The sequence below is a fragment of the Podarcis melisellensis genome, assembly GCF_964234715.1.
Source record: "Podarcis melisellensis genome assembly, chromosome: 4".
NCBI lineage: Eukaryota > Metazoa > Chordata > Lepidosauria > Squamata > Lacertidae > Podarcis > Podarcis melisellensis.
The window spans coordinates 26,942,129-26,957,154 of record NC_138531.1 but is presented as its reverse complement, the minus strand read 5'-3'; the positions used below and the strand labels follow the sequence as shown (position 1 = coordinate 26,957,154).

Genomic DNA, 15,026 nt, shown 5'->3' with positions numbered 1-15,026 from the left:
TGTAAAAAAAAAAAGCAAAAAGGTAAAGGTGAAGTAAAGTACGAGAGCCAAACCAATTTTTAACAAGCACCACCCAGGGGTGATCCCAACAGAGGTGCAGACTGCCTCTCTTTAAGGGGCTGCAGAGGCTATTCAAGGATGACCATGTAAAGGAATTTGTAAAGCTAACTGGGTAGGAGATTCCTCCTCTTTTAAGTGCTTTGTCAAGAGAACAGAGGAAGGTCCCAATTCCACAACAAAAGGGTGTTCTTTCTAGGGGAGCATGGAAAACCTTTCACTGCAAAAATCCCACAACCCCCTCCCCTCATTAACTCAATCTTAATACCATTTGGTGGGGGACGCAGGTGGTGTTGTGGGTTAAACCACAGAGCCTAGGACTTGCTGATCAGAAGGTCAGCGGTTCAAATCCCCACGACAGGGTGAGCTCCCATTGCTCGGTCCCTGCTCCTGCCAACCTAGCAGTTCGAAAGCACGTCAAAGTGCAAGTAGATAAATAGGTACCGCTCCGACGGGAAGGTAAACGGCGTTTCCGTGCGCTGCTCTGGTTTGCCAGAAGCGGCTTAGTCATGCTGGCCACATGACCCGGAAGCTGTACGCTGGCTCCCTTGGCCAATAAAGCGAGATGAGCGCCCCAACCCCAGAGTCGGCCACGACTGGACCTAATGGTCAGGGGTCTCTTTACCTTTCATACCATTTGGTACTCATACATACAGCTTTGGAATGTGCACTGCATAGCAAATTTGCTCAAGGGTTGTAGTTAAATGTAGCACTTCAATGGGGCTCAAATGCCTACCTCAAGAACGCAGAGAAGTTCTTCCACATACGCTCGTTCTGTTTCAAGAAGTTCATTCATTACATGTCTATGAACACAGGAATCAGATTAGTCAAGAGGTGGCTGCTCGAATCAGTCTTCATGTGTTTTTTAGATTACTGACAATAGAGATCATGAGTAAGTCTCTGATACACATTAGCAACCAAATAGGAGCTGCATGGAGTTTCCTAAAAATGAAAGAACTGTAATGGTATTTTAGCAGCTTAGTACCACTGACACCAAATAACGCCCTACCTAAACATTGCTGCCGCATTATACAGGGATGCGTTCAGGGAATTTGCTTATATCATGGGTACGCAAACTAAGGCCCAGGGGCCGGATCTGGCCAAATCACCTTCCAAATCTGGACCGTGGACGGTCCGGGAATCAGCATGTTTTTACATGAGTAGAATGTGTGCTTTTATTTAAAATGCATCTCTGGGTTATTTGTGGGGCATAGGAATTCGTTTATTCCCCCCCCCCCCATATAGTCCAGCCCCCCACAAGGTCTGAGGGACAGTGGACTGGCCCCCTGCTGAAAAAGTTTGCTGACCCCTGGCCTTGTTGTTGTTTAGTCGATTAGTCGTGTCCGACTCTTCTTGACCCCATGGACCAGAGCACGCCAGGCACTCCTGTCTTCCACTGCCTCCCGCAGTTTGGTCTTAGATCAACCAAATCTCAGGTTAGATGCATAAAAGATGTAACCACTGGAGAAGCCTCTAACATGCTAACTGTACAGTATTGCTCTGGTATGTAAAGTACTTACTTCCTTAACACGGCTAGATTTTCTTCATCATCCATCACAGATCCACCTCTGTTTTGATGGATTTCACTGATTTCTCTCTGAAAATATTTTTTTTTCAAAGTCAACAGCACCATAGATAAAGCAACAAATCTACATTTAGGGTCAAACCAGAAGGAACATTGCAACCAGCCAGATGAGCGGGGTATAAATTATTATTATTATTATTATTATTATTATTATTAACCTGATGCTCTTGCCTCCTCTCCAAAGTACCTTTGGGAGGGAGATTTGCAACAGAGTAGGTAGGGCGTGAATATGTTTGTCTTTAACTCTCTCCATCCTATGCCTACCTGCCACTCTTACTCTAAATGCCACTCCTCAGATACTTTCTCTTATGTGGTGTTCCAAACTTGCAAAGGCAAGAATGGTCTTGAAATTCCACTGGGAGTTGAAAACACAAGAACACAATAGCAGAGGTGTTTAATGTTTCCGGGGGGAAGTGGTGAGCAGGAGTGGTGCCCCCGGTCCTGCTTCTCTACTGCAAATCACCCTTCCAGAGGACACTTTTGAACAAAAGAGCAGCCGGCAGGTTAACATGGCTACAGGTACACTGGCAATCACACTCCTTTATGAAGTATGTGAATGGGAAGACCCATATTTAAAGAGATATATCTTCTGCCGCCACATCTAGTTTGGCACTGAGAAACACAGGCAGAGGTGGAGGCTCAAGCAGGTAGACAAAAGTTGCAAAACCTGGTCAAATGTTTTGATGTTCTCACTTTGTGTTACTTCACATGGAACACACACAAAATGTATTGCACGGCCTGGGTGAATCAAGTATGATGGCGTTTGATTTTTGCCGGGAAAATTGTGGGCTTGTGGAATCTTTTTGCACAAGGAGGAGGACCAAGGATGCACTGAAATTAAATGCTTTTCCTGCTTTCCGATGGGAATAGATTGTTTCCTGATTTAAAATAGAAAAAAAAAATCTTTATACGGTTGTATCTTGGTTTTTGAACAACTTAGTTTGCGAACGTTTTGGCTCCCAAACAGCGCAAACCTGGAAGTGAGTGTTCCAGTTTGCGAACTATTCTGGGAAGCCAAATGTCCGACGGGGCTTCTGATTGGTTGCAGGAGCTTCCTGCAGCCAATGAGAAGCCGCACTTTGGTTTTTGAATGTTTTGGAAGTTGAACAGACTTCCGGAATGGATTCCGTTCGACTTCCAAGGTATGACTGTATCTGTTTACTGAACCTCTGAAAAACTGTATTAAAATGTTTTTAATAAATAATAAAATGATCTACTGTTTCAGGCCCTGATCTGACCCTGACTATTCATCCTCCAACCAAGACTCAGACCTTGGAGAGCCAGGAATCCTCTAACCCCACTACCGATGCTCAGCATCTAGGGAGATATTTCACAAGGCTGGCTCCCTGGAAAGATCCTCAGGGCAGATACTTGATTCATCTGTGGGGAAAGAGCTGCCTCCCAGACCCAGACAGCACAGACACCAGAAAGTCCTAGCTATGGCAGCCTTTTGAAAGCCCAAAGGAACAGAGCAACTTTCAAGGAAGGAGCTTTTGGGAAGCAAAGAGCACAATTCAATCCTTGTAGCTGGTCTTGAGTGGGATTTGCCAAGACCAGACTATGTACGTAAGCCTTCAGTTTAGTTTGGCAGTTCTTGGAACAATACAGGACTTTCATCTCCCAGACTGTTGCAACTTGACTTAACTTCTCTGCCCATGACTGACTCTTGGGACCTGAACTCAGCTGCTGGGCCCTTTGGATTGCACTCAATTCTGGACTGCTTTCTTGCATTTTAAACAATGGGGCCACATGCCTGTAGTAGGTGTAGCCAGAGACAAAAGGGAGAGCAATGGATGTGAATGCTAGTTCTGTGTGTTAGGTTAGTTTCTACAGTATCATCCATGCAGCGTGATCAGAGTTCAAAGACACCTTCCACCCAGAGACATACAAAGAAGGGTGCAGGGCAGGGCTGATGAGAGATGTCTTGGGGAGAGGGGCTATGGTTTTGAGGGTCAGATAGAGGTCTGGAGGGCTGTATTTGACCCCCAGGCCTGAGGATTCCCCATCCCTGATACATCTACACATGCTTAAAAACACACATGGGCAGCCACACAAACACACGCCTACCTTGATTCTTCTCAAGTACATTCCTCGAACCATGAGACTGTCAGGGCTGGACGAATCTTCAGAGTCTCTTTGGAGGCCTGGTATGCAAAACAAATCCAACCATTGAAAGCCAGTCAAATCATAAGCTCGGTTATTTTTGGATTCAACAGGTTCTGAGCAAGCCAGCTGCTTACCTGGAGAAGGACAAGGTGATTTTAGAGAGTTCTCTGGTCTAGGGGCCACGGGCTGAACTGGACGCATCTGCTTAGCTGCCAGTTTCTTAAGGCTGACGCGCCTCTTTTGAAACATTTCTTCCATGCTTTCCTGCTTCTGAAGAACTTTTTGTATGTGCTCCTGTTGTAGAAGCCAAAATTAAACCATCGTTTTAAACCATGTCCATGGTGCTTATTTATTTTTAAATTGAACTGCATTAATCCTGCATTGTCAACACACAACTCAGTTGATAGTGCCCTGATTTCCAGTAATTCAATAATGATTTGGAAGAATGACGTTTTGTTTTTTTAATACAAAAATGGGTAACGAAGAACATGCTTGGGTTTAAAAATGAATAACGATTTCACACATTGCACACATTTAAGATTCTTAGGACAATATTCTAAGCAACTGAATTCCAATTCTGTAGTTCAGCTGCATGCCTATTCGTTGCCCCAAAAAATCGTATAGCAAGATACTCATTTGTCTTGCATTTAGTCTCTTATCCTACAGAGATACGCAGCTGAAATTTCCCATAGCGGCAGCCCCACACGCTGCTCTGGAGTGTCCCATGAAAAGCTTTTCGTGGGCTGGAGGACTGGGCACTCACCAAGCAGAAAAAGCAACCAGTGACTGGTCACCTCATGTGACCAGGTGCTTCTGCTCAGACAGAATTAGCCAGTGTTTGTGAGTGGGAGTCCACAATATTCTGGCTCTAATACTTATGCATGTGTTTGTAGCTATCTTGACACCCTTGCAGAAGTATTTTAACACCTCAGCTTTAATTTAGGGAGAGACTTGGACTACCTGTGCCTCATGATAGGGCAAGACACGAGTTTTGGCTCCTTCAAACAAACAGGTTTGGGTAGAAAGTAAAGCTATCTTGGCATAATAACTGGCATTAAGAGTACCCTTAATTCCTCACTAAGGATGGCTTCATATTCTCTGAACAAGTAATTCAGTTCCATGAGCTTGTTGTCTCCACCCGTCTCCAAAAACTTCTCAATCTCCTGTAAAGCGGATTCTGCTCCATCTTGGGACTGGCATTTGTCCACAGGCTGTGAAGCCAGCAGGAAAATTCCTTCATCACACCACTTCATGGACTGTAAATGTACAAAGGAGGCAGGCAGAAAAGGCACATCAGTAAATATCCTTGAACTGGAAAAAGATTTAGTAATACACATGCACACCCAGGCTTGCACCCCTACTCACTCTGCCTGCCAATTTCCTGCTATTCACCCCATATGAACCGCCTGGAGCTTCATCTCTCCAACCCAATTTCCAAAGCCGCTTCTATTTTCTGTTTCCGCAGCCCCGCTTTGCAACTTCACGCCATGCCCATGGCTCCCCCACCTCCTTTTGCGCAACCCTTCTCTTGCACAGAAACCACCCCCATGGTAACTTCTTGCATCTTTCCCCTCCCACACATTGCAACTACCAAGCAGCCTCTTCACCATGTGACACTTATGAAGCCAGCATCCCCTCCATTTCTTCAGATCCTTTCACATCCCTTCTTTCATTTTCAACCCAATTCCCATGCATCCTACTCCCTTTTCTTGCAACCCATTTTCCACTCCCGTTTTCACTTTCATTCCATTTCCCCCTGTAGCCTCCTTCTTTACTGTTCTGAACTCTCCCTTGCACACAGATCACCTCCATTTCCATGCCTCAACCTCTCTTCTATTCTGCAGTCAGTGTAGACCAGTAATCTTTGACTTTTTCAGATCTAGGATTATACATCTGTATGGTGGCAGGACTGCTGCAACTCAGTACAGTGGAACCTCGTGTTATGGACGGGATCCATTCTGGAGGCCTGTCCGTAACACGGAACTGACGCAAGCTGAAGCGCCGTGTCTGCGCATGCGCACAGTGTGATTTAGCGCTTCTGCGCATGCGGCAAAACCCGGAAGTAACCCATTCCAGTATTTCTGGGTTGCCGCAGGATACAACATGAAAACATGTAACCTGAAGTAGACGCAACATGAGGTATGACTGTAGTAGGTCCTGATCCACTAGCTGAAGGGGAGGCAAGTGGATCAATGATCTGTTTCAGTATAACACATCTTCCTATGTTTCAGTTGCCTGTCACTCTAATAAATGAAGTTGTCTTTGGTTGGGTATTTTGGTTCCCATTGTTGTGGGGAGCTATGCCCTCTGTGTTACAGTAGTCAACAGTGACTGCCCCAGGAAGGGTCATCACATGCCTGCAATTTGATGAGCAAAATCAGTAAAGTTGGGCCTACCTTCTCCAGCCGGCTGTGCAACTCATGCGACTGGTTCAAGAAAGCCCTGATTTTATTCACTGCGGTGGCAATGGCATCACAGTGATGTTGGAGTTCGTTGCACTTGGGGAGAATGGAGTCCACAGCATAATGGTTGTTTTGTATAAACTGGTCACCTTTAGAGATCAGCATCTTGGCCTTTCCCAAAATCTCCTATAAAAGTAATGGGTTAAGACATGAAAGCATAAGTTGTAACGTTATCTCTTCACAAGAGCAGCCTACTGAAAAAAAACATGGCATACGAAGAAATGTCAAATCTTTACATGCGATTTCTCTTCAGAGCTGGCGAGATCTTTCAGAATGTGCTCCACGTGTGAACAGCTATTTCCCACTTCTGTGAAATGTGACAACCTCTCAGATACACTATCAAGAGCTGCTTTGACCTGAAATGAGAGATAGCTACATGTAAATGAAAATGTGGAATTTTACATACCTGAGGGAACAAGTTTCACCTCTTTCATAAATCGTCAGTTATACAACAAGGTCTTCGTTTTCTTTAGTCACACCAACAAAGCAAAGCTGCCAGTCATCTCATTCACTGAGAGTAATAATAACGGAAACTTGTATACTTTGAACTATAAAGGGTGTCTTTTGAAGATGCTGTTCACTACGGCTTTCTTGTGTCAAATATATTTAAATCACAGAACGTTGATTTGAAACTTTGAGAAGGGATTCCGTGAAGTCAAAGCTGTAAAGCTGTAGGACTTATTTAGATGGTGAATGACATACTTTATGGAAGGTCACAAATGTAATTTATTATTGTACCTATAATATCCTGTAGATATTGATTCATCTGTTCTCTCAGTTACAACACTGGAATTGCTATGGTTTACATTTAGTTTTAGTCTACCCTGCCCTGAGATTGTTATAATGGCAGCTTATGAACACTAATAAATAAATAAATCTGACACATATTTTTTGATAGTACTACATAAGGCAAAATTAATTTAGTGAATGGCAGAGGAGAGAGAGAGCAAGACGATAGCAAAGTAATACAGCACACAAAATATTACTGGGTGTTGACTTTGAATTGCACTGAGGATAGCTCAGTCAGTAGAGCATGAGACTCAATCTCAGGTTCGTGGGTTAAAGCCCCATGTTGAGCAAAAGATTCCTGCACTGCAGAGGATTGAATTAGATGACCGTTGTTGGTCTCTTCCAACTCTACAATTCTATGTTTCTCTGTCTGTCTCTTTCTCTCTCTATATATATATTTAAAAGTCATCACCTCTTTGAACTCCAGTTCAAAATGTCTAAGTTGCAAGCACTGCTCAAGCTTCTGTTGATGTTTAGACCAAAAATCATCAAAGGCTGCTTCCGTTTCATCGAGCTGGGCTAGAAGCCTAAAAGAGAAAAGGACAATAACTCTATCCAGCGCACTGTGAGTGAAATAGAACATTTACATTTATTTTGGAAACAAATTAATTCTGGCTGCTTATTTGATTATATTTTAGGGGGAAACAAGCATGTAACCAGGTTTACCTCACCTTTCCACAGTCGTTTGATTTTCTAGCTGATCTGGATTCATGTTGTACTCTGAGTTTTCAAAAACCGGTTTTCTAATACTTTTGAGAATATCTTGTCCTTGTATTAATGCTATCCTCAGATCCTCCTGTGGAAAAGTTAAAAAGGCTATGACTTTTCCTCCCTAAGAATTCCACCGAGGCTGTATGTTCAAGCTTTGCAAAAACTGAGATTGGAGACGAGTAGTCTATTGTTGTACCATCTAAGCCACTGTAACTGCATCATTAAAAGGCTGCCTTGTTCACCTTCCACTGTCTGAGAAGGAAAAGCCTGAACCCTGGTCACCACCGCTTAAGTATCCTCACAAAACTTATCCCCAAAGGCAGGTGATACATACGAATACATACATACAGAGACTTTAGAGATTTGGGACCTCGGCTGGCTCCAAAACAAACAACCAAATCTCCTTTGGAACCAAAGCAGCATCATTAGTGCTCTCCCCATCCTGCTCCTACCTAGCCCTGCCTTTCTTCTCCAAGCTAGACTTCTGAGTTTCAACTGAGGTCCTGCTGTTCCCTACAGTTAGGGTTAAACACTTCAAAGTATATTTCGAAAACCGTCACTGGCAAAATCCTCGCACAACCAACACTACGTTGTTGTTTTTTTAAAAAACCAAAACATCTAACAATTATTTTGTTTAACATATCACATTCAATACAATCACTTAGATTTGCAATAAGTTGATTTTAGTGTGTCTTTCTTTTTAATTATGACTCAATTACTTTCTCTTTCTCTAGCTTTGTGCCAAAAAGGTCTCTTACCACATTGCTTAAAAGTGAAAAATCCCTGAGCAAAATTCTCCTAATTAATCAATAATTAATTATCCAAACATTGATTCGGGATTTTGTGGGGGAAAGAGATGAAAGAAAGAAATGCTGCCGTAAGAAATGATAAAATACAGTGAAACTACTTTAAAATCTCACATTGCTACTATTCTTTTTGCTGGTACTGGTAACTGGGGAGAGGATGGCCCAAAGCATTTTAAAGGCAGCATGAATTCTGTCTGGCAAAAGTATGGCCAACCGAGTTAAAGCTCTGTTAACCCGGAAGTAGCTGTTCCTGGTTGCGAACGTTGCCCCAGGATGCGAACAGAAATCGCCCGCGCAGCAGGAGGCCCCATTAGCGAAAGCACACCTCAGGATAAGAATGGTTTCAGCTTAAGGACGGACATCCAGAACGAATTAAGTTCGTAACCAGAGGTACCACTGTATTCAATAAAACGTCCTCAGATATTGCTAACACCACATATAACAACACAGCTAGAATACCTTCATTTTGTCTTTGTTTTCAGTATGTGCTGTAAGGAGGGCACTGGTGGATTGCACATCGTTTGGTAGCTCTGTTTCTGCCAGTTCAGTCCCGAAGGATCGAAGGTTTTTAGCAGTCTGCTTAACCATTTGAGCAAAGTTCTCTATAGCCTTTGGGATTAATGAAGGCATTACACACAGTCAAACTCAGGAGTCAAATGCCATTGAATATAAACACACACAGAGAGAGAGAGAGAGAGAGAGAGAGAGAGAGAGAGAGAGAGAGAGAGAGCGAGAGCGAGAGCGAGAGAGAGAGAGAGAGAGAGAGAGAGAAGCATAAATAAAGAGTGACATATCAGTGGGTCAAACCCAACTAAGTCAAACTCAAGAGCAGACCCACTAACATCAGTGAACCTAAGTTACTTAAATTCGTTGATTTCTGTTTGACTATTGTTAGATATCATTTGACATTTTTAGAAATATCACTTACAAAAATTAAAAGGCTGCATTAAAACTAAATGTCAAAACCTATAAATACGATGTCTCCACCATTATTCACCTCATTAAGTGCCTATAAGAGAATTTTTAACCACTACACCATACTGAGAGCCAGTATGGTGTAGTGGTTAAGAGCGGTAGTCTCGTAATCTGGGGAACCGGGTTCGTGTCTCCGCTCCTCCACATGCAGCTGCTGGGTGACCTTGGGCCAGTCACACTTCTCTGAAGTCTCTCAGCCCCACTCACCTCACAGAGTGTTTGTTGTGGGGGAGGAAGGGAAAGGAGAATGTTAGCCGCTTTGAGACTCCTTAAAGGGAGTGAAAGGCGGGATATCAAATCCAAACTCTTCTTCTTCTTCTTTTTCAATATAGTTTGAAACTTCAGTGGATGATACCAAGGTCCACTCCAGTTATGACTAATGATGGATATCACCTAATGGATCTAAATTTTTCTTTTAAAAGCACTTTAGTTGTTTCCTTTTTCCTGTCTCGTGAGTTATCACCAAAAAAAGTCACCCTCTTTTAACAATATATTGTTAATTCCCAAACTCTAAAGTCACAACTCCCAAAATCATTAATCGTTGTATATCTCTCTGGGATGGCCAAGTTCTTCTGAAACATCTTCTCATATACGCTACTTCAATTTGTATTCGTAAGGCTATGCCCAGAGTGACAGAGCGTACAACAGAAGGGCCATTGATACAACCAGTTAAAGGGAAGTGACTTACAGTGCGATGTGTCAGCCACCTATTATGGCAGTAATCTAGAGTTCCTCCAAGATCTTCTGTTAGTTGTGTTCTGTCAATGTAGCTATTTAATTCTGCTAGTGAGCTCAGCATTATGATCTATAGCACAGAAGCAGCAGGAGCAAAAGAAAAAAGAAAAAAAGGTTATTTTAGGGGGGGGGGGTTGACAGCTTTGGAAGTTTGCAATCATTTAATTTCATTTCAATCAAGCCACGATGCTTCCTTTCGCATGGGACAGTAACAGAAGAAATAATAATTGGTTAAGTCAAAAGGCATAACCAAAATGTATACATAAAGGTAAGTTGTAGTGACTTTGTAATAAAACATGCAATGTATTATTCATTCAAACATGTAGTACAATGTATGTTTTCCCTGGTCCAGGGATGGAGGGGGGGCCGGTTGTCACGCTGCCCTTTGTGGCTACTGTCACCAAGCAAAAACATGAGGGGTTCATGCACACCTAGTGTAGGCAATGCGACCCCCTGCACAGGCATCAACAAATGACAACAGAATGATTAATACCATTGGTTCATGTCTTCACAAATTGGTGTTGGTTCCAATACACACATACCATGCATGCTCACATCTGGCTGCCTAAGATCTTCAGAAAACACACTTGTGGGTCACTTCATTTTTAGTGGTGAGGTGGGTGGTGATGCATGATATAGCAGTCTGGAATGCTGGCCCTAGGAGGAAGGAGGAAGCTTTCCCTACTAGGGAGAATCTCAGCTATCAAAATGAATGTGCTCTGAAAAATGCTGTTCTTATTCCAATCAATCCTGATCGTGGATAAACCAAGTTGCCTCAAGGAACGGGGGAAAAGGCTATTTCTAAATTTGTCTGTCAGGGAGAAAGCCGTGAATTAAACACAAAAAGATGTTTGATACAAACCAAAGAGGAGGATTTGCCCTATCAGACTTACAATTGTATTATGAGGCTGCTTGCTTGTGTTGGCTAAGGGAATGGGTTGTATTGGAGGATGTACACATTTAAGATCTGGAAGGCCACGGTATGAAGTTTGGCTGGAGTGCATGTCTTTGGTATGGGAAAGCTAAAATATATAAGAGTTTTATGAACCATGCTATGAGGAGAAATTTGTAGAGTCTGGGAGAAACATAAAAACTTGTTGGGGGAAAAACACCCCTATGGTTATCGCCAATTGAAACAATAACAATCAAGAGAATTAACATGGATAGACGGTGAGCGACCTATAGAGATTTGTTTGATTTTTCAGGGAGCGAACTGATTGAAACCAATTGAAGAAGGAGCTAAATTACTGATTGACTACATTATCAGCAATTATGTGATATGTTTGAATTAGATTTTAAAAACTTTATTTTAAACCAACGCTCACAATTTCAAAAATAGCTATTGATGAACAAGGAAAAACTATTGTCTAAAATGTACAAACTATTACTGGAATGGGAAACAAAAGATGAGCTGATTAAAGTGTCAATGACCCACTGTGCAATGGATATAGGACATAATATAGATTTAAACCCCTGGGACAGCACTGGATGTGTTACTCATACCTTCTGTTAGCTCCCACTACATAAATGGGACAACATGGAGATAAAAGGATGGAGAATTAAACTTGAAATGCTATGCATAGGAATAAAACCTATGCATACAACAGAGCTTCCCCCACAGAAAGAGAGTTTTGGATTTAGCAAATACGAAAAGGATTGGATCTCACTCACCAATCTTTTTCATACAGTTGTTAATTTGCAAATAACACATGCCAATTGTGTATGAAGAACTATTATAATTCAGGTCTTCCAAAACCAGATTAGTGACCCAAGCTATATTATTACCAAGTCTACCCAAATCACAAACAGAAGTAAATGAATTAAGCACTAACCGGCAGCTTCATCTTATACTCATCTCTATGAAATTTGAATGCAATGTCGAAAATGGTCCTGTGAAAGAATCCTGTTGGTCTCAAAACCAGAACTAGCTGCAAATTTCCAGGAAACGATGCCTGCAAAAACCATGGGAAAATAAAAGCCTGTTATATTAAAATGGAACGATCTCTTCGTGGATTTTTGCCAAAAGCAGTGAAGCAGTGTTCCAGCTTTCTGTAAAATCCCATCAGGAAAGGAGAGAAACCATTGTTTGAATTGAAGTGGATTGGCAAATCATGGTTTGTGCTAACCATGGTTTGACATGATTTCAGAATGGAGGGCCATGGCTACAGCCGTTTCCCCTGCGCTATAGAACTGAAAACAGATAAGCAGTTTCAGAGCATTGTTTGTCTACGTTTGGAAGCTCATACAGTAGTTTGGGGTTTAGTGCAATTCATGAACTGGTGTGATGTGTAAACTTGAGCTGCTGATATTTATTAATGACACAATATTTATTAATACAAACCATTTTGAGATGAGAACTGTGACATAGGTTGAATTATTACTGTTTCTAAACTGATAATGTAAGTTAATTTTGTTGCATTCAGCCTAAATCCACAGTAAGTACGGTTGTTCTTCCAGCTATTAGGACTCAAGTCTGAAGTGGGTATTGAACTGTTACCACAAATAGACGTCTGGCAGAGAGGGGAAAAAACATCCTGCTTTAAATCCAGGTAGCAAAGCTGTTTTCTTCTTCTAAAGTCTTTTGTAATAATATTGATGATGATGATAATTTCATTATTTATACCCTACCTATCTAGCTGTTCTGCCCTAGCCATTCTGGGCGGCTTCCAATACATATAAAAACATAACATCAAACAATTTCTAAGCTGTATACAATACCTTAAGTGAACAGACAGATATTGACCTGGACCTTGCCTCTACATTTCCACTCAATTCTACCTCCAGACCAACCCAACAGAGATGGATTCCACATTTAGACCTGTGCAAAGCTGCTGGGATTCTGTCTCAATGTTTCACCCCAGGCAACAAGCTACTGTGTTATGTTTGCTCACTAACCACTGCTCCTGCTGCCTACAGGATTGCCTTTCCTTCTACTCGCTAAACCCCAAACACTTAAAACTTTGTTGCAGGCAGAAAGTAGAAACCAAATTGCTTCCTTCTGAACTACAAAAAACACACGGTTCATGTTTCCAATACATAATGCATTGGCATGCTACGGACACTGTCATGTCACACAAAGATGCTGAGCAAATAATGAACTGATGAGTTCCAAAATAAATACAGGAAGCACTGCCAATTGGAAGGACACATTCTCCATTTTCTTCACAGCTGGATATTTCTCGGTTCATCAAGTTATATTGCCCCCAAGGAGCTGTACTGCAGAGGCAGCCAATGTGTTACCCTCCTAATGTTGTTGGACTCCAATTCCCATTAGCCCCAGACAGTCGGGACAATAGCTAGGGATAATGGGAGCTGGAGGCACCATCTTGGCATCTCTCTTGTATGGTATCCAATTTGCTACTTCCTAAAGTTTTAAAAGTCAATTGGCTACTACCATTACCTTAAAAAAATGATACAAGAATAAGCAACATTAGATGAGAGAACTAAGTTCACAAAGACCAACCATCTCCTCCCCACAATGTATATTCCCAGAACAGAATGACAGTGTTCTTTTAACCTTGTGTCCCCAGTTATAGTGGGACTACAACTCCCATCATTCTTGAACATTGGGTCAAACTGGCTTGGGATGATGGGAGTTATAGTCCAACATTATCCAGAGACCAAGGTTGGAAAACACTGGGGTACGGGGCAGTACATCACCACTGACCATGCAGAATTCCCACTACCATCACCAAAGGAAAGGAAACTGGCAGACTTCTTGAAAGACAACAGTAAGCAAGCACAGAGCACAATAGGAGACCCATTTGGGAAATAAGCCACAAATAAGCTCTCAGTATTTATTGAAGAGGAGATAGGTACTGGCGGCTGGGGACAGACACTAAACACTCCTCCCATTAGCACTGTTGGTCAAACATCCCTGCACTTTCTTTCCTTGCGGAAGCTTAACCAGAAAAGTGATCGTCATACATCAGATCCTCTAGGAAATGGTGACTGCTTCAAAGGCATCACAAACTTATTTACAATATTAATGCAATATAACACAACTGGTTCCTCTCAACTGATGAACCCTCGAAGCTCTGATAAGATAAGCACAAGTTTAGCCGGAGTGAAAGAACACAGTAAGTGGCATTCGGACTCCCTGCTACAAGCATTTAGTCACAGGGACCATCCAAACTATTGGCTCCATCTATTAACACAAACCCCTTCTTTCAATGAACCTAAACGTATCTACAGCAGCAAAGAGATGCTTGATGCAGGAAGCTAAGGAGGACTGTAGAAGCAGCAACACTAGCAGCTGTGAAAGGTGGAGAAGCAGATGGCCACATGAGATCCACCCACTGTAGTATACAATAAGCGCTTTCAATAATGCAATCTGTGTTTGTTTTGTTTCGAATTCATGGATGAATCTCCAACTCCCTTCTGCAGAATAAACATTAGTTGAGTTTGGATGCTCAAAGAAAGCGAAGGAGCAGTATCTTCTTGGAGGTGGGGACTTCAGCAATTTGGTCAAAAGCTGGGCAGACAGAAAATAACCAGATGCCCACCTGACCATGAAATAATGCTACAGGACAATACTTCATAAACCATCCTGTTGGCACTGCCCTGCATACTTGACAGCTGTCTTCACAACCAAAAACTGGCATCTCTGTGGCAACCTTGGTGGCTTGGAGGCTTTGTTGGTGCAAAAGGAAATCCTCAAGGGTGTCAACGTTGGCCAGCTCAGGCTTGTTAACTATAATAAGTTAAGTTGTGGATCCAAGGTTCTTTCTATAAACAGGTGATTGAAAAGTTCAACTTCTCACAAGTTAAATAGCTAGTATCTAAAAAAAACTCTACTGT

The 15,026-nt window shown here is 42.2% G+C and overlaps 1 protein-coding gene across 12 annotated transcripts in view; it reads right to left on the bottom strand.

Moving 5' to 3' along the window:
• The window catches only part of MCF2L (MCF.2 cell line derived transforming sequence like), a 111,660-nt gene that overhangs the window by 20,208 nt on the left and 76,426 nt on the right, over positions 1-15,026 (bottom strand). For all 12 annotated transcript variants that reach the window (XM_081908149.1, XM_081908154.1, XM_081908156.1 and 9 more), the window contains 12 exons: positions 12,059-12,178; positions 10,180-10,296; positions 8,976-9,125; positions 7,671-7,795; positions 7,412-7,526; positions 6,447-6,566; positions 6,145-6,336; positions 4,813-5,004; positions 3,883-4,042; positions 3,710-3,786; positions 1,578-1,654; positions 794-860 (listed from right to left, as the gene is read on the bottom strand). In XM_081908149.1, coding sequence (XP_081764275.1) covers positions 794-860; positions 1,578-1,654; positions 3,710-3,786; positions 3,883-4,042; positions 4,813-5,004; positions 6,145-6,336; positions 6,447-6,566; positions 7,412-7,526; positions 7,671-7,795; positions 8,976-9,125; positions 10,180-10,296; positions 12,059-12,178 — 1,512 coding nt within the window. The remainder of the gene's footprint in view (positions 1-793; positions 861-1,577; positions 1,655-3,709; positions 3,787-3,882; positions 4,043-4,812; positions 5,005-6,144; positions 6,337-6,446; positions 6,567-7,411; positions 7,527-7,670; positions 7,796-8,975; positions 9,126-10,179; positions 10,297-12,058; positions 12,179-15,026) is intronic.